Genomic DNA, 22955 nt, shown 5'->3' on the forward strand with positions numbered 1-22955 from the left:
ACGTGTTCTCGCTCGTGGCAAACAAATCCACTTCCTCCCTCCCAAATCATTAGATCTGATCTTGGGTGAAGCCAACATCTCCTTGAGGAATCCCGTTCCTCAAAAGCATGCTCACTCCACGGTTCAAAGTACCGGGGATGTGCGACGCTCCTATGGAGATTAAGTGTCGGTCCGCCCACAACAGGAAACTCGCTGCCTGTTTGAATAGAGCTCTGGAGCGCACGCCGTCTTGGCGATTTATGTACGAGACCACAGACGTGTTGTCGGTTTGAATCAGTACATGTTTCCGCTCCAATTTCGACCGAAAGGCTTGCAGGGATATTAGGACACCGCTTCCATTATTCCAAACGGTTTATGTGTCACCTTCTCTGTGACTCCGACCACAGGCCCAGATGCACTGCTCCCCAGCCTAGATTCGCGTTCGCAGAGAAAAGAACTCCTGGGCTGAACATATCCGGGCTGTTCCACGGTCTCAGAGTGCTGACGCAACTGTGAATGACCGTAAGTGCTTGTGGACCGAAGACCACGCCCTCGGCGGAACTCGAGTTACAGCCAAAACTGTAGCGGCCGCAATGTAGCAGACCCAGATGGCACACTGAAGAAGCCGCCGCCATCAGTTCCAGAAGCCTCTGAAATTCCCTCAGTGCAAACGACCTGCCCAGTCAGAAACAGTACAGAGTCGATGAAATGCTCTAGAGAGAGATGGGCTTGTATCGCCATCGAGTCCAAACATATTCCCAGATATGTTACAGTCCGACTCGTAAAAACACGCTCTTCTGCATATTCACACGCAGTCCCAGCGTATCCAAACGGCGAAGAATTGTTTCCACGTGACTGATAGCACATCTCTTGAGTGGGCTAAAATCAGCCAATCGTCCAGATAATTCAACACGCGCATTCCGCTCGATCTGAGGGGAAATTTCGCTCTATCGCTCTCTCTCGAGCAGACTGAGAACTTCCTGTCGCAGAACAGGACGGTTTTGGGGCAAAGTCAGTGACGGGACCACGCCATTGAAGCGGGGAGGTCTGCGTTTGAATTGGAGAGAATATCCGTCGTGAATTATTCCCAGTATCCACGGTGAAACGCCCGGGATAGCCCTCTTACCGTCCATGAGATGACACGGCGGACACGTTACCTTTACAGCCACTGATGGCTTCTTTTAATCAGGGCCCCGCCCCCGCGAGGCTGGAAGCACTGGCGGGAGGGCGGGCACGTCGCGAAATGGTGTGACACTCTTGCACCAACCTGAGGCCATTATAATCATGGACTGTGGCTCTGCGCTGTTTGAGACAGGGCGAGTGACACAACGTTGGGTGCAATAATTTGTATATATGCTTCTTTAGTACAATTTTTACTCACAAAAACATCATTTAAACACATATAGCAATCGTCACCCATAGTGGTGTGGGGGACATGATGCATGTGTCTTTGTGGTGTTGGCACTCTCGCTCCTTCGTGAGGCCAATATAATCATGGGTTGTGGCGCTGCACTGTTCTGAGACAGGGCGAGTGACACAGTGATGAGTGTAAGAGGCAGTAAAGCTCTTTCGCTGATTGTATACCTGTTTTTATTGTGGAACTCACACAAACAGCATTCAAACAGACATAGCAATCGTCGCCCGAAGAAACATGGGGGACATGATGCATCTGAACATTGAGGGTGACACCGTGTTTATGTGGTGTTGGCACTCTCGCGAGGCCAGTATAATCAAGGGTTGTGGCTCTGCACTGTTCTGAGACAGGGCGAGTGACACAGAGATGAGTGTAAGAGGAAGTAAAGCTCTTTAGTTGATTGTAACATGCTTTTATTGTGGAACTCACACAAACAGCATTCAAACAGACAAAGCAATCGTCGCCCGAAGAAACATGGGGGACATGATGCATCTGAACATTGAGGGTGACACCGTGTTTATGTGGTGTTGGCACTCTCGCGTGGCCAGTATAATCATGGGTTGTGGCTCTGCACTGTTCTGAGACAGGGCGAGTGACACAGAGATGAGTGTAAGAGGCAGTAAAGCTCTTTCGCTGATTGTATACCTGCTTTTATTGTGGAACTCACACAAACAGCATTCAAACAGACATAGAAATCGTCGCCCGAAGGAAATGGGGGACATAATGCATATGAACATGGCGCTTTGGGGCGGGGCCTCCCGCTCACTCACTCTTTCACCGTCAGGGAGAGACGGCTCGTATGGCGCGCTGGCTCTCTCGCGGGCCTGGTGTCTCAGGTGAGGGAAGTGTGTCGGAGATTTCAGTTCAGGCGGAGGGATCCACATCGTGTATGCCGGTGAGTAATGATGATGCGGCGCCGTCCGCCACAAAAACTGTAGAGAAAGTTGCTATTATTTCCGATGGCAGAGATATTGATGTAAATGTAAGCCAAAAGGTTAAATGTATCAGGAATGATGTGCAGAACATTAGAGGTGATGAACAACCAGAAAATAATGTGATGCAGGCAGGACCCAGTTCCAGTAGTTGTGTGGAGGATGGTTGTATGCAGGCGAGTCAGAAAGTTTTGTGTTCCAGTAATGATGCAAGTGTAATCGATGACGTATCAGATGACAATGGTTCTATTGATTTTGATTGTGATTCACAAGCAGGTTCTGTGTGTGGACCTGAAGGCACTTCTCAAGATATGAATAAAGACTCCTCTTTTTATACATTAGAGGAAATCAATATCTTTCTTGATGACAGTTTTGGAAGACAAGTTAATATCAAAGATTTTTTTCCTGATGTGGAAAAATTTGAGAGATCTGTGGCCTTTCTTTATAAAAATGTAAGTCATGATCTGTTGAGTGAAAAGAAACGGTTTCGGTTAAAAAAACACATTACTTCTATTAGAAAATGCAGAAAGGTGGATAAAAAGAGAAAATTAGGAGTTTTTTTTGTAAACAACTAACCATGCATCACGCGGTGTTCCTTTTTTGCTGCTCTTTTCTGTTCTGTCTCTATCCCTTCCTTACTTTATATATGGATTCATTGAGGGTGGGATCACTAAATATTAATGGAGGGAGGGATAGGCATAAAAGAGCCTTGGTGTCTGAAATAATGCATCAAAAAAAGTTAAATATTGTTCTGTTACAAGAAACCCATAGCGATGTTGATAATGAAGTCGAGTGGGGAATGTGGTGGAAGGGTCATTATATCCTTAGTCATGGCACAAATCTGAGTGCGGGTATTGCTTTTCTTTTTATGCCAGACAAAAGGATTAGCATTGTGAAAACAGAAGAATTTGTAAAAGGTCGTCTTGCTCTTGTCAAAGTTGTTATTGAAGGGGTCATTTTTTACTTCATAAATGTTTATGCACCAAACCTGGGACATGAAAGAATTATTTTCTTTAATATATTGAGCAATGTTTTAAAACAAGATTTTAGTGATGGAAATATTATTATTGGTGGAGACTGGAATTGCACGGAAAAGTTTACTGTTGACCGTGTAAATGAGGAGCCTCATATGCCTTCTTCTATTTCTTTGTCAAAATTAATGAAGGAAGCTGAATTGTTGGATATGTGGAGAATTAAACACCCAGCAGAGAGACAATATACCTGGGTTAAAATGTCTGACAATCGAGTCAGTGCTGCCCGATTAGACAGAATCTATGTTTCAGAGTCTTTTAATAATAGAATCATTGATTGTTGTATTTGTCCTGTGGGATTTTCTGATCACCACTTGGTGTTTATTTCAGTAAATATGGTACACTCTCCAAGAAAATCCTCATATTGGCACTTCAATGCTAAATTATTGCAAGATGTATCTTTTTGTGAATACTTTGTTACTTTTTGGAATCAATGGAGAACTAATAAGGCAGATTTTGAAAATTTAAAGCAGTGGTGGGAAATTGGCAAAATTCATATTAGAACATATTGTCAACAATATACTGCATATTCTACTGTCATAGAAAGAGAAACAGTTAAAAGACTTGAAAAAGACATAGATTCTATAGAAACTGTTGCATTACAAAGAAATGATCAAACTATGATAAATAATTTGCAGCAGAAGAAGTCACAGTTAAGCTCTTTATTGAATGAAAGGGTGAAGGCAGCATTGGTAAGGGCACGGTTTACATCAGTTGCTGAAATGGATGCCTCAAGTACTTTCTTTTTTAATCTGGAAAGATCAGTGGCACAGCACAAACAAATGACATGCTTGCGCCTTCCTGATGGGAAAATAACCAACAATATTACAGAAATGCGTCGTCATGCTGTTGATTTTTATTCTTGTCTATATAAGGCTGATGAATGTGATTCTGATTGTGCTGCACAGCTGTGTCAAGATCTGCCAAAAATAGACTGTAAATCCAAGACTGCTTTGGAAGCTAGAATTTCTTTTCACGAACTCAGTGATGCCGTTGGACAGTTAAAACCTTGTCGTTCTCCTGGCATTGATGGACTGACTTCTGAATTTTATAAACATTTTTGGGAATGTATTGGTATGGACCTCTTTGGAGTATTTTATGAGAGTTATAGAGATGGGTTTTTACCAACTTCATGTCAACGTGCTGTATTGTCTCTTTTACCAAAAAAGGGAGATTTAACTCTCCTAAAAAACTGGAGACCTGTCGCCTTGTTAACAACAGAATATAAGCTTCTATCTAAATGTATTGCTAACAGACTCAAGAAGTATCTACATTTTATAATCCACCAAGACCAAACCTACTGTGTCCCAAAACGATCAATAATGGATAATCTTTTCCTGGTGAGAGATGTCTTGGATATTTGTAAATCATATAATGAAGAGATTGGAGTATTAACATTAGATCAAGAAAAAGCATTTGATCGTGTAGACCATAACTACCTCTTTAATTTACTTGAAAGTTTTGGTTTTGGTAAAAAATTTATAAAATGGATACAACTTTTATATACTGGAGCTTCTTGTATGGTTAAGCTGGGTGGTGGCTTAAGCAGGCCCATTTCAGTTTCGAGAGGTATCAGACAAGGCTGTCCCTTATCAGGGCAATTGTACAGTATTGCAATTGAACCTTTTCTCCTTCACATACGAAAAGCTTTAACTGGCTTTTCAATACCTACTATGCCTCAGGTTTCAAGAATTATGGTTACTGCTTATGCTGATGATGTCACAATTTTTGTCAATGATCAAAATGATATTGATGTTTTAATTAAGACAATTGACATGTATGAAAAGGCATCATCGGCCAAAGTAAACTGGGAAAAGACTGAAGCCTTTTGGGCAGGTTATAGAGGTTTAAAAAGGTTTCCAAAACTACCCTGTAATTTAAACTGGAACACAAGGGGACTAAAAATTTTGGGTGTGTTTTTGGGATCTGAGGAGTATCAAAAACAGAATTGGGAAGGAGTATTGGAGAGAGTGTGCAACCGACTGTCAAAATGGAGATGGCTGTTGCCACAGATGTCTTATAGGGGGAGAGTATTAGTGGCTAATAATTTAGTTGCTTCTGCTTTGTGGCACAGATTTATTGTGCTACAGCCACCTGCTGGATTAATTCAAGAAATCCAAAGGAAACTAGTGACATTCTTCTGGTCTGGACAGCATTGGGTTCGTTCAGCTATTCTTTTTTTGCCAGTTCAAGAAGGGGGGCAAAGTCTTGTGGACATCAAATCTAGACTTCTGGCATTTCGCCTGCAAGCTGCTCAAAGACTACTTTACACCAATGATATTGCTTGGCTAAATACAGCAGTTGCATTGTTAAAAAAGGCAGGAAATATGGCAATTCATAGACACTTGTTCCTAATGGACTTAAATGAGACAATTTTAATAGATCTGACCCCCTTCTACAGGTCTATGATGGAAGCTTGGAAAGTATTTTCTGTGTCAAGATCAGTTGAAATGAGTGCAGGTCATTGGCTTTTTGAAGAACCGTTGTTTTTTAATCCATTTTTGCCCTCTAGACAATTATGCTCCGCCAATGTGACATCACGACTGATAACAGCTGGATGTGTGAAATTGGGCCATCTTCTAAGTATCAGTGTAGACAATCTGAGTGAGAGAACTGGGATCAAATCTACTCGGTTTTTGAAACAGCTCACTGACGGAATGCTTGGAGAACTGAATTTTGATCAACGATCATTCATTAAGAATTCTAATCATATTAATGAATGGAAAACTGGATCTGAATATATTTTTCCAACCTTAATGGTAACTGCTAATTCAGGACAATGGCAGGAGGAGGAAAACCTTATATTGTCCTTCAATACTCCTAAACTGGGCAGTTTTGAGTCTGCTGAGAAGACGGCATTATATGTGACTTGTGTCAAAGTAACCAATGCACAATTTTTGTCTGGAGTGATTTCATCTAGATGGACTGAATTTTTTAGAGATAATGCCTCCCCCAAAGGCTGCTGGCGGTCATTGTATAAACGCCCAATTGACAAACGAACAGGCGATTTGCAATGGAGAATAGTTCATGGCGCAATAGCAACGAATAGACATGTGGTGCACCTCAATCCAAATACAACAGAGGGATGTCCTTTTTGTTCTGAAAGTGAAACTGTTTTTCATTTGTTTGTGCAATGTGCACGGCTGGGAAATTTGTTCACTGTCTTAACCCAATGGGCATCAGCCATAGGTGAAGATTTTTCTTATCACCTGTTTATATGTGGACCAAAATATTCAGTTAGTCATAAAAACGCTTTGGTTTTATTAAATTATGTGTTTGGTATTGCCAAGTTGGCTATTTGGAAAACAAGGAAAAATAAGATGTTGGGCAAAGACAGTTTAGATCCCTTGTTCATGTTTATGGGGTTGGTGAAATCAAGACTTAAGATTGAATATGCATACTATAAACTTGTAGGGTGCTTGCCAATGTTTGTAAATTTAAGGGCTGTAAATGAGGTACTATGCACAGTTAATGAAAATGATGATTTAGTGGTCAGTTTTTAACTATTTTGTTGTGATCGGCTAAATGTTTCAATTGTGATATATGAATTGTATGAATGTAAAATTGTTACACAGTTTGGTTTTACCTATATGGTATAAATAAAGGAATTTAATCCTCATCCTCTCTCTCTCTCTCTCTCTCAGTCTCTCCCTCCCTCTCTCTCTCTCAGTCTCTCTCTCTCTCTCTCAGTCTCTCTCTCTCTCTCAGTCTCTCCCTCCCTCTCTCTCTCTCTCAGTCTCTCTCTCTCTCTCTCCCTCCCTCTCTCTCTCTCTCTCTCTCTCTCTCTCAGTCTCTCTCTCTCTCTCTCTCTCTCTCTCAGTCTCTCTCTCTCTCTCAGTAAATTTTGGGGTGGCACATTAAAAAAAAAAGAAAAAAAAGGGTTTGCAATATAGAAAAAAAATTATATCTCTGTGAGTTCTAGGATTTTATCGATAATGATAATTAGACTATTTTGCTGAGTGTTATTGTGCTGATATCTTATTTTTAATTGTGCTGACATCTGATTTTTTTATTTTCTTTTTACCTTTACACCATTGTTTCTAAAATTGTGCACCATCTTTTAGGTCAAATACTTGCATTTGGTTCTTCTACCAAGCAAATGCAATCATTATCAACAAAATTGATCTTTGCAATGCAGATAAAACAGAAGCTGCATCTGAAGTGCCATTTAGATGTTTTTACACACTGTTTAATGCAGCTCCGTGGAACATGGAATACTTTAACCTGCAGTGACAAATGAATAAATAATGTTTTGATTTTTTTAAAGATAAAACATTGAAAACTGATGTTTGAAATTATTTAAAAAATGAAAAGGTTCCATAAAATGTGAAATTAAAACCGCCAATAGGTGGCAGCGAGTCACTGTTAATAAGTGAGTCATTGCGTTTGAACCGAATCATTTAAACGGTTGATTCATTCAGGAACGAAGCACTTTAATGTTGCTCAGAGACTCAAAACTGTGGCTGCAGCATGTGCTGCACTTTTTTTTCACTTCTTAAACTATTGTGAATTTACATTCTGCATTTAAATTAATAGTACCCAGTGCCCACTGCAAATAAACCTAGGGGTGGCCACAGGGGTGGCCAGAGTTTAAACAGGGGTGGCCATGGCCACCTCCCTCTGAGCCCAAAGCAGTGCCACGATCCGCTGGGATGTGCTGGACTCGATCCTGGCCGGACCCTGAAGCAGCACATCTCATGATTTTGTATTTGTCTTTTTCATGTCAGACATTGATCAATCTTGAAACTGATCATGTGAAATGAACTCTGGAGCTTCTGGAGATGGACAAACACAAACACAAGATCATTTTTACTAACCAAATGAGCAATCGTTTCCAGATTTATCTACAGAGGCACTTGATAGTTTTAACAGGCTGATGAAATTATGTATTTGTTAAACCAGTTTAAGTTGTTTTTCCAAGGATTTTGTAAGGTGGTATTGCATGAAGTTTGTTTTTATTTTTTTCCTTTAATTTATTTGAGATACTGTTCCTTTGCTATCAGTCATGTTAGCTTCTGTTCATTCTTAATGGACGAAACTCTTGTACAAATTAAGCTTTTTGTTTGAAAAGGAATGCTTTTTCTTTTAATCATGCAAAATAATGAATAAATGGTTATTTATGCCTGCTTTACAACAAATAATACATTGTACAAAACGTGTATATATATATATATATATATATATATATATATATATATATATATATATATATATATATATATATATATATATATATTAAAAGCATACGTTTTTACAGTGGTTTGTGTGGATTTGTGGGAGATTCGCGCGGTGGCGCCAAAACACTGAACACCAAGCGCGGGAACGATTCAGCGCGCTAAATACAGATTAAAACAAGATGATGATAATAATAATAGATGAATGGATGGACAGATAGATTCAGGAAAATATGAGTAGTTTGCAAAACAACATTCACGGATTCAATCTTAAATAAAATGTTTTGATTGGAGCACATCTGTGCACGTCATTGGATTAAAACTAACGAGATTTGTTCGATTGATAACTAATAACATAAATTGTCCTCATAAATCGGTTGTCATGATCTTTCACTGTATTAGTGAGAACATTTGGCGCTCAGAAGTAAAACAAACCCTGTTTATGCTGTGCTTTAATTAGTTTATTTAATTAGCGCCTGCACTAAACATTTCCCAGCGGAACGTGAACCAGTCAGAAGAAGTGACAGTGAAATATGAATTCTGAATATGAATCTGCTGCATGGCTGTGTGGGGATTGTTGGTGTAGTCCTTCTCCTCATCATCGGATCAGATCGAGTGTGTTCTGAGTCTCGGTGTGTTTCAGATCAGACTCTGAGGAACAGCGCAGGTGAGTTCAACTCTATTCACTAACTCTATTAACTCCATTCAGCGGCTCTTACACAGATGTGATTTCATATACGAGTCTTAACTACATGTGTGTTCTCACCTGAGATCAGCAGTCTAATGAGGAATCAGCGTCATTATTGTCAGACTTTTACAGGAAGTTATAGATGCTCCTCATCTTTCAGTGACCACTCACTTACAGGATTATTTGATGAATAAAAAGAATCTTTATTTAAAATATATTTATGCTCTTACTATACACTACAGTTCAAAAGTTTGTGGTCAGTAATAAAAAAAAATAAAAAAAAACTTTTATTCAGCAAGGATGAAACTGTTAAGAATTGATAGCAAAGATTTATATTGTTAGAAAAATAAATACTGTTCTTTTTAAATGTTTATTCAACAATTCATTTATTCAAGTTTGTGTCTCTGAGAGTTCTTATCAAAATAAAGGCAAGAAACTCTTGAGTCTTGAGTTTAATAGTAACTCTGATCCTCCTCGCAGATCAGCAACACCAGTGTAATACAGCTGAACTTCACAAGTCAATATAAGTCCATTTTCATGTGATATTTACCTAATTTTTCAGTCTGGATCGGTGTTTCCCTGGCAGGTGTGGAGATGATTCCTGTGAATGAGATCCGGAGCATCACGTCGGAGCAGAACCCTCATCTCCGGGTCCTGAAGCCCTGGTGGGACGTCCTGTCGGAGTATCTGGGCGTCACCATGCTGATGATCGGGGTGTTCGGCTGCACGCTTCAGGTGAGCTTCCTGACATCAGATCTACCTCCAGAGTCCTGACACCATTAGTCAGTCACTGAGAAGAACTAGTTCACATCAAAATTTAATTGTTCTTCCTTTCCTTTAATGCAAGAAGATGGGTTTTAAAGAACCTTTGAGCTGTGTTTTACCATGCACTGCAACATACTCCACAACAAACACTATCAAAGTATCATAAAAGTATAATAACATTCATCCATGTGACACACACTTTATTCCAAACCTTCAGATACCATGTGATTCTCTGTGTTAGTGTTTTAATACTATGTGTTTTAATGTTTTCCTTCACTCCAGCTTCAGAAATGCTGCATGCAGACACATTAAACAGGTTAGGAGTGACATGAGAGTGAACATTTACATTTTCATGTGAACTGTTCCTTAGGAAAGTATATATTATTGTGTGTTCTGCTGTGGTTTGTCATTCTGTTCTCCATGAACGTCTGATCAGGAACGTGTGCAGTAAAGAGAAGTGATTAGGCAAGAGCTTTAGCGGATTATAACGTGTCTCTGTGGTGTGTTTGTCGCCAGACTCCTGTCGTGTCTCGTGATACCCATCGGTCTTTCTTCCTTTTATTTGCTGCTAGAAACACGCAGGTGTTTGCAGTGTAAATGTTTGTTAGATGAGTGTGATTTCGTGTGTCATCATCACTGATGCTTAGACAATCTTCATCTCTCCGCAGCTGACCCAAGACAAGATATCTTGTCTGCCGAACCGATTCCCGGATCTCTCCGGCGGAGAGCGAGACTGCAGTCACCTGCGGCAGGAGAACCAGAGTCTGTGGGAGTTCTCCATCACCAAACACCTCGGTCCGGACGTCGTGGAGGTGTTCGGCCGGAAGAACGGTCTGGATATCCACCAGTACGAGTTCGTCAACCACTTCTGCTACGAACGGGCCGTGCACTGGTACGGAAAGTACTTCCCTTACCTAGTGGTCATCCACAGCATGATCTTCATGGTGGCCAGCAGCTTCTGGTTCAAGTTCCCAGGAACGTCGTCTAAGATCGAGCTGTTTGTGACCATACTGAGGAAGTGCTTCGACTCTCCCTGGACCACGAGAGCCATCAGCGAAGTCTATGAAGAACGACGAGAGGAGAGGATGGTCGTGTGGAGGAAGAACACAATGACCAAATCAGCCGCAGACAACAACGACGACATGGTGTCTCTGATCCGATCTTCCATAAAGTCCGGCTCGGAGCAGAAATCAGCAGAACCGCAGCCGACCGCGTCGCTCTTGGATAAGAAGGAAGGTGAGCAGGCCAAGGCCCTGTTTGAGAAAGTCCGTAAGTTTCGGACACACGTGGAGGCGGCGGATCTGCTTTACTTCATGTACGTGCTGCAGACGGCGCTGAAGGTCTTCAAATTCGCTCTGATCACAGTTTACAGCGTGGCACTGGTCCCTAACATCCAGATCGTGGTGATGTGCTCGGTGCCTCCAGATCTGACGGGGTTCAGTGTGTTCTGCTGTAACTACAATAAAGCACACCTGTTCTCTAAATTAGCCTACTGCTACATCTGCTTCGTGGGAGTGTACGGACTGCTGTGTGTTTATTCACTTTACTGGCTGTTTCACCGACCGCTGAAAGAGTATTCCTTTGAGGCAGTGCGCTTGGAGACGGGAATAAACGACATCCCGGATGTTAAAAATGACTTTGCATTTCTGCTGCACCTCAGTGATCAGTATGACGCCCTGTACTCCAAACGCTTCGCCGTCTTCCTCTCGGAGGTCAGTGAATGTCGCTTACGGCAGCTCAACCTCAACCTGGAGTGGACGGCCGATAAACTCCGCGCTCGTCTGTCACGCAACGCCTCCGAGAGGCTGGAGCTCGCTCTGTTCCTGCTCCCAGGGTTACCCGACACTGTCTTTGAGATCTCCGAGGTCCAGTCGCTCAAACTGGAGCTGATCAGTAACGTGACGATCCCAGGAACCGTATCACAGCTTCCAGCCTTACAGGAGATGGTGTTGATCCACAGTCCGGCCAAGCTCCAGCTGGAGGCCCTCAGTCATCTGCGTGAGAACCTGAAGGTTCTGCGGTTGGGCTTCGAGGGCCCGGAGCAGGTTCCGCTGTGGATGTACAGCTTACAGAGTCTGGAGGAGCTTCACCTGAGCGGCGCTCTGAGCAGTGAGTTCTCCCGCGGTCCGGCGCTGGACTCTTTACGTGAGCTGAAGAACCTGCGCCTGCTGACCTTACGCTGCAAGCTGACCAAGATCCCGCCCAGTGTTGTGGATGTTTGCGGTCAGCTCCTGCGACTGTGCGTTCACAACGAGGGAACCAGACTCCAGGTCTACAACAGTCTGAAGAAGCTGGTGAACCTGAGCGCTCTGGAGCTGACGGGCTGCGGTCTGGAGCGGATCCCCAGCGCCGTCTTCAGTCTGTCCCTCCTGCAGGAGCTGGACCTTCGAGAGAACCGCCTCACCACCGTGGAAGAGATCTTGAGTCTGCAGCACTGTCGTCGTCTGACCGTCCTCAAGCTCTGGCACAACCACATCTCCTACATCCCCGAGCACATCAGCAAGCTCCGCGCCCTGGAGACACTGGACCTCAGCTGGAACAAGATCCGCAGTCTTCCGCCGCGCCTCTGTTACTGCACCAAACTCCGACACCTGGACCTTTCCCACAACCAGCTGGCGTCTCTGCCCTCGGAGATCGGCATCCTTCAGAGTCTGCAGTTCCTCTCGCTGGCCTTTAACTCTCTGGAGAGTCTCCCCGAGGAGCTGTTCTCCTGTAAGAGGCTGAAGGTGCTGGCGCTGGGGAATAACAGCATCTCCTCGCTGTCTCCTCGGGTCGGGAATCTGGCTCAGCTGCTTCGGCTGGAGCTGAAGGGAAACCGTCTGGAGTCTCTGCCTGTGGAGATCGCCGACTGTGTCTCGCTCAAACTGACCGCTGTGATCGTGGAGGACAGTCTGATGGACCTTCTGCCTCCAGACGTGAAGGACAGGATGAAGCACAGATAATCACAGCACTAGAGCATTCACACTTTTTTAAAATAACTTTTACACTTTTCTAAATAGACTGTCCTGTGATTTATGTGATGACATTAGCTATATGTAATGCACAGTTTGTAGTATTGCATTAGAAACGAGTGATGGAAATGCCAAATTTCTAATAAAAATGCATTAATTCGTAAGAAATGTTTTTTCACTCGCTTAAGGTGGGATTTACTTGTGTGATAAAAGGTTAATGTGAATAATGGAAGATGGAAGCGCATTTGCTGAATATATTGCTCTTTGTACATGGGATTTTGTGCGATAGGACGCAGAACCAGACTGACCGGAGGACCGATCTCCTGCTGAAAAAGTATTTCTGTATAATTGTCTTACACGAAACAGCAGCATTCACCTTTGAAAGCATTAACCATATTTATTGGGTTTCATCTCCTCGCTGAGGCACAAGTCATTTATTATACATACACATATGGAAATGATTATATTCAGTCCTGCGTTTCTTAGTGATTCATAGTGCCAGTTTATCAGGACATTTGGGTTTGCTGGATGAAAATGGTGCTTGTTCACAAATGTTTTATTGGATATTCCAAAGTTAACGTTCCAACTTTGGAGGGAAACCAGGTTATTGATGATATGAGCTCAGTAATGTAGACTGATTACAGGAATTACAAGCACAATGCTCATGGGGTGGTGTTGGCGCAGTGGATAAGACACATGCCTTTGGTGTGAGAGACCCGGGTTCAAATCCACCAATGTGTTCCTGAGCAAAACACTTAACCCCTAGTTGCTCCAGAGGTGTGCGACCTCTGACATATATAGCAATTGTAAGTCGCTTTGGATAAAAGCGTCAGCTAAATGTCATTGTGTTTATTTCCTGAACTTTCACCAGACAGACTAGATCTCCAAGACGGGCTGCACTAAATATTTTAAAGTATTTTTTTAGTAATCATGTTTAACAGTGGAATTCCTGGTTAGGAAAAAAGATATTTATGATTCTGCAAAAAAGTCTTCACCAATCAGTGATCCAAAAGAGCTCTTTAGCTCCGCCCACTCTCCCATGATGCATTACAAATAGAGTAATAGTGTCTTTATGCTCTTTGTGCATATCTGCTTATTTTGAAGTAAACATAAAATTTGTAGTTTATATATGCACAATTAACATCTTTAAATCAATAGCTGTATTCTAGTTTTTAGTAATTAGATCATTCGCACTGGTTCATGGGATTGTAGTTCTTTCCCTCATTAGTCATTAAATACACACTGTCTTGTACATTTTTTGTACTTATCATTTTCAAATGAAGGTTTGTGATGTGATTCACCTTGTACCTGGTTGGTTTAGTTTATGAATAAACTCTTAAATGAAGACTTTTAAAAAAATCGCTTTGAGAAAACATGGTAACAACTCTTCCAAACCTGAGACAGAAAGAGTTCGATAGTGAGCGAACGCAAAAAACACTGAACCGACGCCATACTGATGCCACAACAGATTAATCCGTGTCCCTTCAGATGAACTCTTTCTGATGTCTAGTTTCTCTCAGTAGAGTTTAAGCTCAGATGTTTATCTATGTAAGTAAGTTCACTCTGGATTTAAACAGCAACACCTGAATAAATCTGATTGGAAATACTGCTTTTCTTCATAACAGTTAAAAGCAGTTCATCATTGAATTCAGTGATGTCATCTCTGTTCAGTTTAAATAGTGTCTGTGCATTTATTTGCAATGAAGTCAATGATATCACTGTAGATGAAGTGACCCTAACTAAGCAAGCCAGAGGCGACAGCAGCAAGGAACCGAAACTCCATCGGTGACAGAATGGAGAAAAAACCCGAACAATGTTAGGTAGGTTATTCCAGAGTTTAGGAGCCAAATAGGAAAAGGATCTGCCACCCGCAGTTGATTTTGATATTCTAGGTATTATCAAATTGCCTGAGTTTTGAGAACGTAGCGGACGTAGAGGAGTATAATGTAAAAGGAGCTCATTCAAATACTGAGGTGCTAAACCATTCAGGGCTTTATAAGTAATAAGCAATATTTTAAAATCTATACGATGTTTGATAGGGAGCCAGTGCAGTGTGGACAGGACCGGGCTAATATGGTCATACTTCCTGGTTCTAGTAAGAACTCTTGCTGCTGCATTTTGGATCATTAAATCTAGAGTATGATTTTATCAACATGGATAATTAAAATCACCAACTATTAAAACTTTATCTGCAGCCAGAACTAACGTAAAATGTAAACGCTCAGATGTAAAATCACCAAACTCTTTAATAAAGTCTGTATGGTGGCCTGTATACAGTAGCCTTGGGTCACAATACTTGGATGTTACTTCACGTAGTATGGATGTGTTGAGAATTGTTTTATTGTACAGTATGAGCTCGTCTGCTGAGATCATCCAGCTGGGTTTGAACTGATCGGAGTTAAAACACTCTCTGTCAGGATTAAACAGGTGTTAGATTAATCCTGTTTGAGAGCAGAGGAGTCAGACTTCAAGAAGCAATCGATTGGCAGAGAATCACTCATCGATCGAGGCACTGTCTGAAGCTCTGGAGGTCATGCAGAAGATTCGGCGAGCGCTCTGCTGGATGTCAGAGGGATCCTGAGAGTTTGGACTGAATGCAGCGAGAGAACAAACCCAGCATTGTGTCTGTGTCCTCTCAATAGTAAACGTCTGTGTCCTGTGACAGCACAAGGTTTGTCTCGTACAGTGGCACACATTCCTGTGGGGAAGTTGAGCCGTTCAGGGTCACCTTGAGCTCCAGAAACAGAGGAAAACAGTTCAGTTCTGTGTCAGATCGTGTTTGTTCCTGAGTCTCAGCATGGTTCAGAAATAAAAGCTTGATATGACCGCATGTGTTTTTTGTTCATGTCTTTGAAGAGGGATCCATCTGCTGGAAAATACGAACAGCTACAGCACGTTAGTTTTTTCAGTTTATTAAACACTTTAATAAATAACATCTGAAATACCACGGTAAACAAACGTTAATATACAATTCTTCAATAAATAGGTCAAATAAATTCATAAAATGTTATTTACAGACATTAATCCGAGCAAACTTACACGCAAAGCAAGAATTCATCAGTGCGCGGATGGCAAGAAATAATTTCACAAGAATAAAACTGTTAACAGTTCAAGTTTCTGCACAGAAATGTTTTGTAAGATACCAAAGAAAGTGTTATTTACAGGTGTGCCTGCAGACCCGCTCGAGGAGAGCCGTCCCGGATCCGCTCTGTGCAAAACCAGTGCTACATGTGATGAGTTCAACTACCAACTACTCAAACATCCAACAGATTGATATAAATACAAGCCTCTCATGAGTCGAGGCGTACAGTTCTTCAGTGTGAACTGGTCCCCATCAGACGCTCTAACAGCTCCACCATCTCCAGAGCGCAAGCGTCCCGGGCCGTGTCCAGAGCGGTGACCCCACGGCCGTCCCGGTGCCCGAGGTCAGAGAGCGGGGCCAGGTACTCCACCACGTCCCTGTGGCCCTCGCGGACGGCCGTGTGGAGGGGCAGGGCTCCGCTGTGGTCAGGGACGTTAACAGAGGCCCCGTGCTCCACCAGAACCCTCAGTGTGTCCAGGAACCCGGTGCGGGCCGCATCATGTGCAGGGGTCACTCCACAGCGGTCCTGGACATTAGGGTCAGCTCCGTGGTCCAGCAGCACACGAGCCACACTGGTGCAGCCCATCATCATCACCTGCAGCGCACACACACACACACACACACACACACACACTGTCACTCAGGAGCCACGCCTCGTGTTCACGAGCTGCTTACACACTTTAATCACTAAACAAGTCTAACTCTAATCTGCTGCTGAGAGGAAATGTGTAATTAAATCACAGTTATGTGTGAAAATGTTCAGTATGACGGGGGGATATTTTCACACACACACAGATATAATTGATTTCTTTACCAAATTGCTGTGACTGCTCTGAAATATGAGACATCAGTGTTTCTGGAGTTTAGAAAATATTACCCTTTTGGACACAGTTTTTGAAGTAAAGGGTAAAGAAAATACTATGCAAAACTCACAGAAACAACCAGAGGTTAGATGCATAACTTAGTGACCGTGTTAAGAGTCTCAAGAACTAGTTTAACTAACCAGCAGCTGGCAACAGATAACCAGTCTTACTCATCCACTATAATAAACAAGAACAGTCTTCCTCTTCATAACTGAATTAAAAAAAAATTATGACCAGTCTTCAAGCATAAAAAAAATAGATGACTAACTTTTTAAGACTAGTCTAAACAGTTTAACCAGTTGTTCAGACTAACCAATTCATTTCTTTATTGACCCCCCACCCAGTACAAAGATTTGATTTCAGAAACAATATCTTAGCTTTTAAACTATATCTTAAGATTTTAAATCTGTATTTAGTCTCAGAAGTTAAAAGAGCTGCTAAAGTCTGATTTAGTGTCAGCTGTGCTTTAAGATGATTCTGATCTGAGTTCTGAGTTGAGTTCTACTGTAAGATTAATGTTTGATCATGATTACCAAAAGTACTTTAATAAAGTAATTAACATGGTTACCTTACTTGTTAAATTTTAAACAGGGTAACTTGTAATCTGTAAGCTATTACATTTCCCAAGGCCCCTTACATCTCTGATCATAAAATGCGCGTGACGTCAATCGAGATCACTGTCATGAGTGACAGCTCGTCGTGACGTCATCGCGGCTGGAAGGGAAAGCGAAACAAACAGCGCAGTGAGGATCTGTAACTCTATGCTATAAATGTGAAGAGCGTTTGACCTGCAGTGCGGTTTTCCCGAACTCGTTGAGCGTGTCCGGTTGGAGCCGGTGATCCTGCAACATCCGCCGCACCGCGTCCACATTCCCCCGCGCCGCCGCCGCGCTGAGACTCTTCCCGCGGCCGAACCCGTCCACAACCATCCTCTGAGGAGATCTGATCCGAGAAAACATTGAGTGACAACACGAACCGACTCAACAGCATCGACACAAACAGCATGTGAAGTGCTTACCGCTGTCTGTGTGCGTCAGTCCGCAGATGAGCGACCGTTGGCTGTTTATCTGTTTACTGGAATCCGTCAAAACAATCTGAAATAAACGCGCTGAGCGCCTTCACATCGCGCGCCTGACCGACAACAGCGCCGCAGCCAATCAGCGCTCACACACACCAACGCGGCTGCCATAATTGGACAAAAGGGAGGAGTGCCGATAGGCGTTGCTGCAGTATCACCGTGGCAACTGCGCCAGTGACCAATGAGGAAGTAGAGCACAGAAGGCGGGCGATTTGAGAAGGTTTATTTTGTAAACTGTTGCGTTCATTCACTGAGAGAGAGAGAGAGAGAGCGCGCGGAAAAGAGCGGGCTTTCGTGCCAACACACGCTCATGATAATAAACATATTTAGATATATCAGTTATTCCAGGACAAATAAATTACATTTATTGCAAAAATAAACAGAAATGATTGAAAACATATTCCATGATCTGGTGCAAAAAGCACTTTAGAAAATTACTGAAATGCTGGGTGTGTTTACATTCAAGATTAACGATTTATACAATAATTTTTTTCTAATGAAATTCTCAGAGGATAAAACCCACTACTAAAAACATTTAATAAACTTCTTCCACAGATTGCTGTGTAGTTTTCAGCCACGTCTCATAAACTGTTTGTCCTCAGCTGGTAATCTGAAACACATGGATATATAAATACTATTACATGATGATAATTAATACCAATCATCCTCTACACATCATCTGATATACATCAACCAACAGTCTTTTTTAAAAGCCTGCTTTGTGAGATAATTTGTAAATAATATACCTGCACACTTAACATATCTACATTAATTTAACCCCCCCCCCCCCCCATATTTCTGCTTCTGTATATAGTGCATTCTTCTTCTTATATTAGTGTAATAGCGTATACATCTGCACCGTCTGTACTTCCTTCTGCACCGGATTCATTGTGTGTGTAAACATGTTTGCTCTTTCTGACTTCTGCTAGATATCGACTGTAAGTGTTTTTGTATTTATGTCGGTATTTATATTTAGTATTTTAGGTTCACACACACACACACACACTCACACTCACACTCACAACACACACACACACACACTCACAAACACACACACTCACAAACATGCACAGGAATCTGTCTTGGTGTCAGGAGCTTCCAGTACAGAAAGTACAGACATAGTACAGACATGCGTATAATTTAAGGTTATATAAACACTAGTAACACAAATAATTATAAATAGCAATGTGGTAATACACTATAGACAAAAAGAGCATTTTAATAGACAGATATTTGATTGAGCAGAAGCATGTTTAACACTGTTGTTTGTGTGAATAATAGGCGTAATGCGCTGACCTCCGAGCGAGTGAGGGCAGCTCCTGAGAGCCGCTCTTCTCAATGATCTTCATATACCGCACCTTCACAATATAAGAGTTTCACAACTGATCATACACACATTTCACATGTCCTTGCTGTGTTTCTGAGTCTTGATGGTGTTAGGATCCTTCTGTCTCTGGAGACTCAGAGAGCTCTAGGAGTTCATCACAAATATCTTCATTTGTGTTCTGAAGATGAACCAAGCTCTTACAGGTTTGGAACGAGATGAGGGCGAGTCATTAATGACAGAATAATCATTCTTGGGTGAACGATGTCTTTAATCAGAACAGTAAACAGGGTGACGAGTGTAAACAGGGAGATGGTGGATGGGAACACATGTGAAGTCACCTGAATACCGGACACGGTGAAACACGGGATCTCAAACGGTGATCGGAGGTCTTCCCTCGAGCTCGTCGTTCTCTACACTCGGCAGACAGAAGTGTGCACGCATCAGAAACTCCTTTCCTCCCTCGATGACGTCGATGAAGACCTCGTTCTTCTTGTATTCGATGCCCTCAGATCTCCAGGACACGGCGTTGGTGACCGTGGTGGGCACTTTGGTCTTGGCCACCTCCAGCTTGTTCCCCTGCTGCGTGATGTACCTGAGAGAGAAACAGGTGTCAGGAGAAGAGCCTCGGCTCGATGGCGTGAAGCAGACGTGTCTTACTCCTGAAGGATCTTGCTGTCTGTCGTCTGCGGGAAACCGAAGTCCATGAGCTCGTCCAGCAGCTCGTACACCACCACGAAGTTATCCTGAATGCTCTCCTCCTCCAGCGTCTTGAAGTACTCCGTGAACACCTGAACACACGGCACAGACACACGCTTGTTTCTCAGTTACACACTCACAGCAGTGGGTGTTTACTTCCGGCTCTACAATCCTCCACAGCTTTCTGATGAGAGGGTCAAAACAGGATGGAAGATAGCCTATTCCTTCTAAATGTGATGATTACTGATGTAATAAGCTTGATAACATTATAAGAGGAGCTCAGAGAACAGCTCAGATAAAACAAAACAAAGGCAGTTCATGAGGCCTTTAACAAACAGGTGTTTACCGAACGATACACAATCACACACGATCAAACCTGACGTGAAGTGGACGTTGCCTTGTGACATCACAGGGTGGAGAAGCCCCTCCTCTTCCTGTTGCATTAGCAGGGTGAAGAAGTGGTCGATCTGTGTCATGTCAACATTACGGCGTATCAGCACCTGATGGAGGACAGACAGGTTTCCTTCATCGTGGAGGATCTGCTCAATCAAGTGAGCTCCATCATCTGTACTTCCACAACACACTCTTATAATGGGGTCATCTCTAATAATACTCTTTCCTGTCCGGACAGGAAGTGACATCTGCTCATGTCCTAAAACGGCTCATTCACAGCTTCTGAAGTGTCAGTACAGTCTCTACACACAGAATACACAGTTTGTGTTGGACTCTCACACCACCACACATCATCCCCATCCGCGGTCGCTCCTGTCAGTGAATGATCATAACTGATGGACGCACATCAGCAATCCGCCGCAGAGATAATGTAAAAACACTGGCTTAAAGTGGGCTTGTAACTGGACATTCGCAAATTTAGGGACCATCTCTAAAGTTACATGAGATATTAATATACACTTTTTCCAAACATCAATAGCATTTGAGGAGAATTACTTACAGTCATAAAAACACATGTAATTTGCTCATCTAGGTGTCAACTATAATGCACACCTTTTACATTTTTTATATTTATTAAAATAAACTGTAAATCATATGTTAACTGTAAAAATGAAGCCTGTGCATCACTTCAGGCACAACCCTATGAAACGTTTTTTGGCTGTTATAGTTGATAACGTGTTTGAATGTCAGAAATCATTACAAAACTCAAAACAGAAGGATCAAATCAAATCCTTTTTTAGGCTACTGGCCAAACATTTCATCTTTCATTTTTGGCCACCTTTTTTGCTATATGACCCAGCCCTTATAATTTCTTCAACAAAAAGCGTGGACATCACAACGCTTACAAAAATAAACATGGTTTTATCATAGTAAAACTTATTTTTCTTTTGCATGATTACTAAATGCTTGAAACTATAAAATAAATTAGACAACCATTAATAAAGTCATAGCCATAGGGAACTTTCGAGAACTACAATTGTCATTTGTAAACAAATTTTTTTTTTTTTACTTTTTTATAAAGTTAGAGGGCAGCACAACACAGTCCTGTTCAGGGCCAGCAGCGGTCAGTAAAGCGGTCAGCGGGATTAAAACAGATCCAGTAGAAAACTCTTTCAAAATTAGTGAAATACTACCATATATCATTAAATACTGCAACGTTACCACTGTTTCTCCTCGAAGAACTGTTGTTGTTGTTGTTATTGTGAAGCAGACAGCTGTAGAAATGCTCACAGATTATTACAAACAGCGTCTGATTAAATCAAGTGTATTTAATCTACTAATATCTTTATAAAGTCGCTCATAAAGAGCCGTAATTACCTTCCCCTTGAGATCCAGCACGAACATGAAGCAGACATGCTCTAACGCGTATAAAACCACAGGATCAGTGTTAAACAAGTTTAAAGTAGAGTTAATAACATCCCCGCGTTTAGCGGAGAGTTAATATAAACCCACGGTGCGCGGTGACGTCACGCAGCGTCAGGTAAACCGCGGGCGGAGATCACGTGACCGCGGAGGCGCGCCAGTAGAGGGCAAAATGCGCGCGACGCTGTGAACCAAAACTGACCTTAGTAGTGCCCTTACTAAGCTTACTAAGCTAAGCTAAGGAGCAACAAAACAACACTGTCATCCGTCAATACAATCCTGATCGTCCTGCTGTGTGAAAACTGAAGGTCTGTGAAGAATACTTTATGACTGAGGATTTTACACGCAGAATCACTCTGTGTGTGTGTGTGTGTGTAGTAATATACTGCATGTATATCTGGGCTGTCTGTCTTGGTCAGGACACTCCTGTAAGAGATTTTAGTCTCAGTGAGATTCTCTCCTGGTTAAATAAAGGTTAAAAAAAATCTAATATTTTTATTATTTTTTTATTATTATTTAATAAATAGCTTCAGCTCATCGAATCTTTTCCACACTGTTTACAGTTTTAACCAGATGACCTGTCCTGGGTTTTATTAATTCTGATTAAAAATAACTGCATAATGTATATAATGCATATTAAACAACTCTAGATCACAGCAACAACAAAAATAAAATAAAAAAGAGAAAAAACATAAAACTTCATAGAGGCAAAGTTTTTTTTTTGCAGAAAAAAAAATCAAAGGATCCAGTTTCTCAAAATCTGCAGGGAATTAGGTCTCAGTTGATCATTGTCATGACGACACACAAGACACGCCCCCCTGCCGCGTCACAGCTGTGGTGTGTTTGAACCCAGATCTAATCTCAGATCTAAATAAAACTGTAAATACGGTTCTATCAATGAAAGAATTTAAATATTTTAAATAATTAAAGTAGAGACTGCTGCAGAGTTGAGCTGTGAGTGATGAACACGGTTCTCCTCGTGTGCAGATCTCAGCACGTCCTCGTGACTTCACAGATCCTCTGATTCATGAACCAGTCGTCTGAAGACCATGGAATAGATGATTACATACTGTACGAGAGTGAAGTACACCACTCACACTGATGAGCTCATGAAACATGCACAGATGAGTGAACAGTGTTTAATAATGAAGGGATGAAGC

General features: G+C 42.0%; 2 protein-coding genes across 2 annotated transcripts; one reads left to right on the plus strand and one right to left on the minus strand.

Annotated features, from left to right (window-relative positions):
- The first annotated feature begins 9719 nt into the window (after positions 1–9719).
- Positions 9720–13060, plus strand: LOC113090159 (volume-regulated anion channel subunit LRRC8E-like). The gene is made up of 2 exons (XM_026256175.1): positions 9720–9953; positions 10652–13060. The coding sequence occupies exons 1-2, from the start codon at positions 9813–9815 to the stop codon at positions 12923–12925; spliced, it is 2415 nt and encodes an 804-aa protein (XP_026111960.1). The 5' UTR covers positions 9720–9812; the 3' UTR covers positions 12926–13060.
- A 2773-nt stretch (positions 13061–15833) lies between these two features.
- On the minus strand, positions 15834–21892 carry cdkn2d (cyclin-dependent kinase inhibitor 2D (p19, inhibits CDK4)). Its single transcript, XM_026256181.1, has 7 exons — positions 21751–21892; positions 20357–20480; positions 19942–20072; positions 19254–19876; positions 17898–18567; positions 17668–17821; positions 15834–16611 (listed from the first exon to the last, which is right to left on the minus strand). Exons 6-7 carry the CDS (start codon positions 17806–17808, stop codon positions 16249–16251), a joined length of 504 nt encoding a protein of 167 aa, XP_026111966.1. The 5' UTR covers positions 17809–17821; positions 17898–18567; positions 19254–19876; positions 19942–20072; positions 20357–20480; positions 21751–21892; the 3' UTR covers positions 15834–16248.
- Between the last annotated feature and the right edge of the window lie 1063 nt (positions 21893–22955).

This window comes from Carassius auratus, chromosome 6, assembly GCF_003368295.1.
Source record: "Carassius auratus strain Wakin chromosome 6, ASM336829v1, whole genome shotgun sequence".
Taxonomy (NCBI): domain Eukaryota; kingdom Metazoa; phylum Chordata; class Actinopteri; order Cypriniformes; family Cyprinidae; genus Carassius; species Carassius auratus.

Excerpts from the sequence above, each read along its gene's own strand:
- LOC113090159 (XM_026256175.1), top strand. The coding sequence starts at position 9,813 with ATGATTCCTGTGAATGAGATCCGGAGCATCACGTCGGAGCAGAACCCT. Across the intron at positions 9,954-10,651 it reads TGTTCGGCTGCACGCTTCAG|CTGACCCAAGACAAGATATC; the intron begins GTGAGCTTCCTG and ends ATCTCTCCGCAG.
- cdkn2d (XM_026256181.1), bottom strand. The coding sequence starts at position 17,808 with ATGGTTGTGGACGGGTTCGGCCGCGGGAAGAGTCTCAGCGCGGCGGCG. Across the intron at positions 16,612-17,667 it reads TCGGGAAAACCGCACTGCAG|GTGATGATGATGGGCTGCAC; the intron begins GTCAAACGCTCT and ends TGTGCGCTGCAG.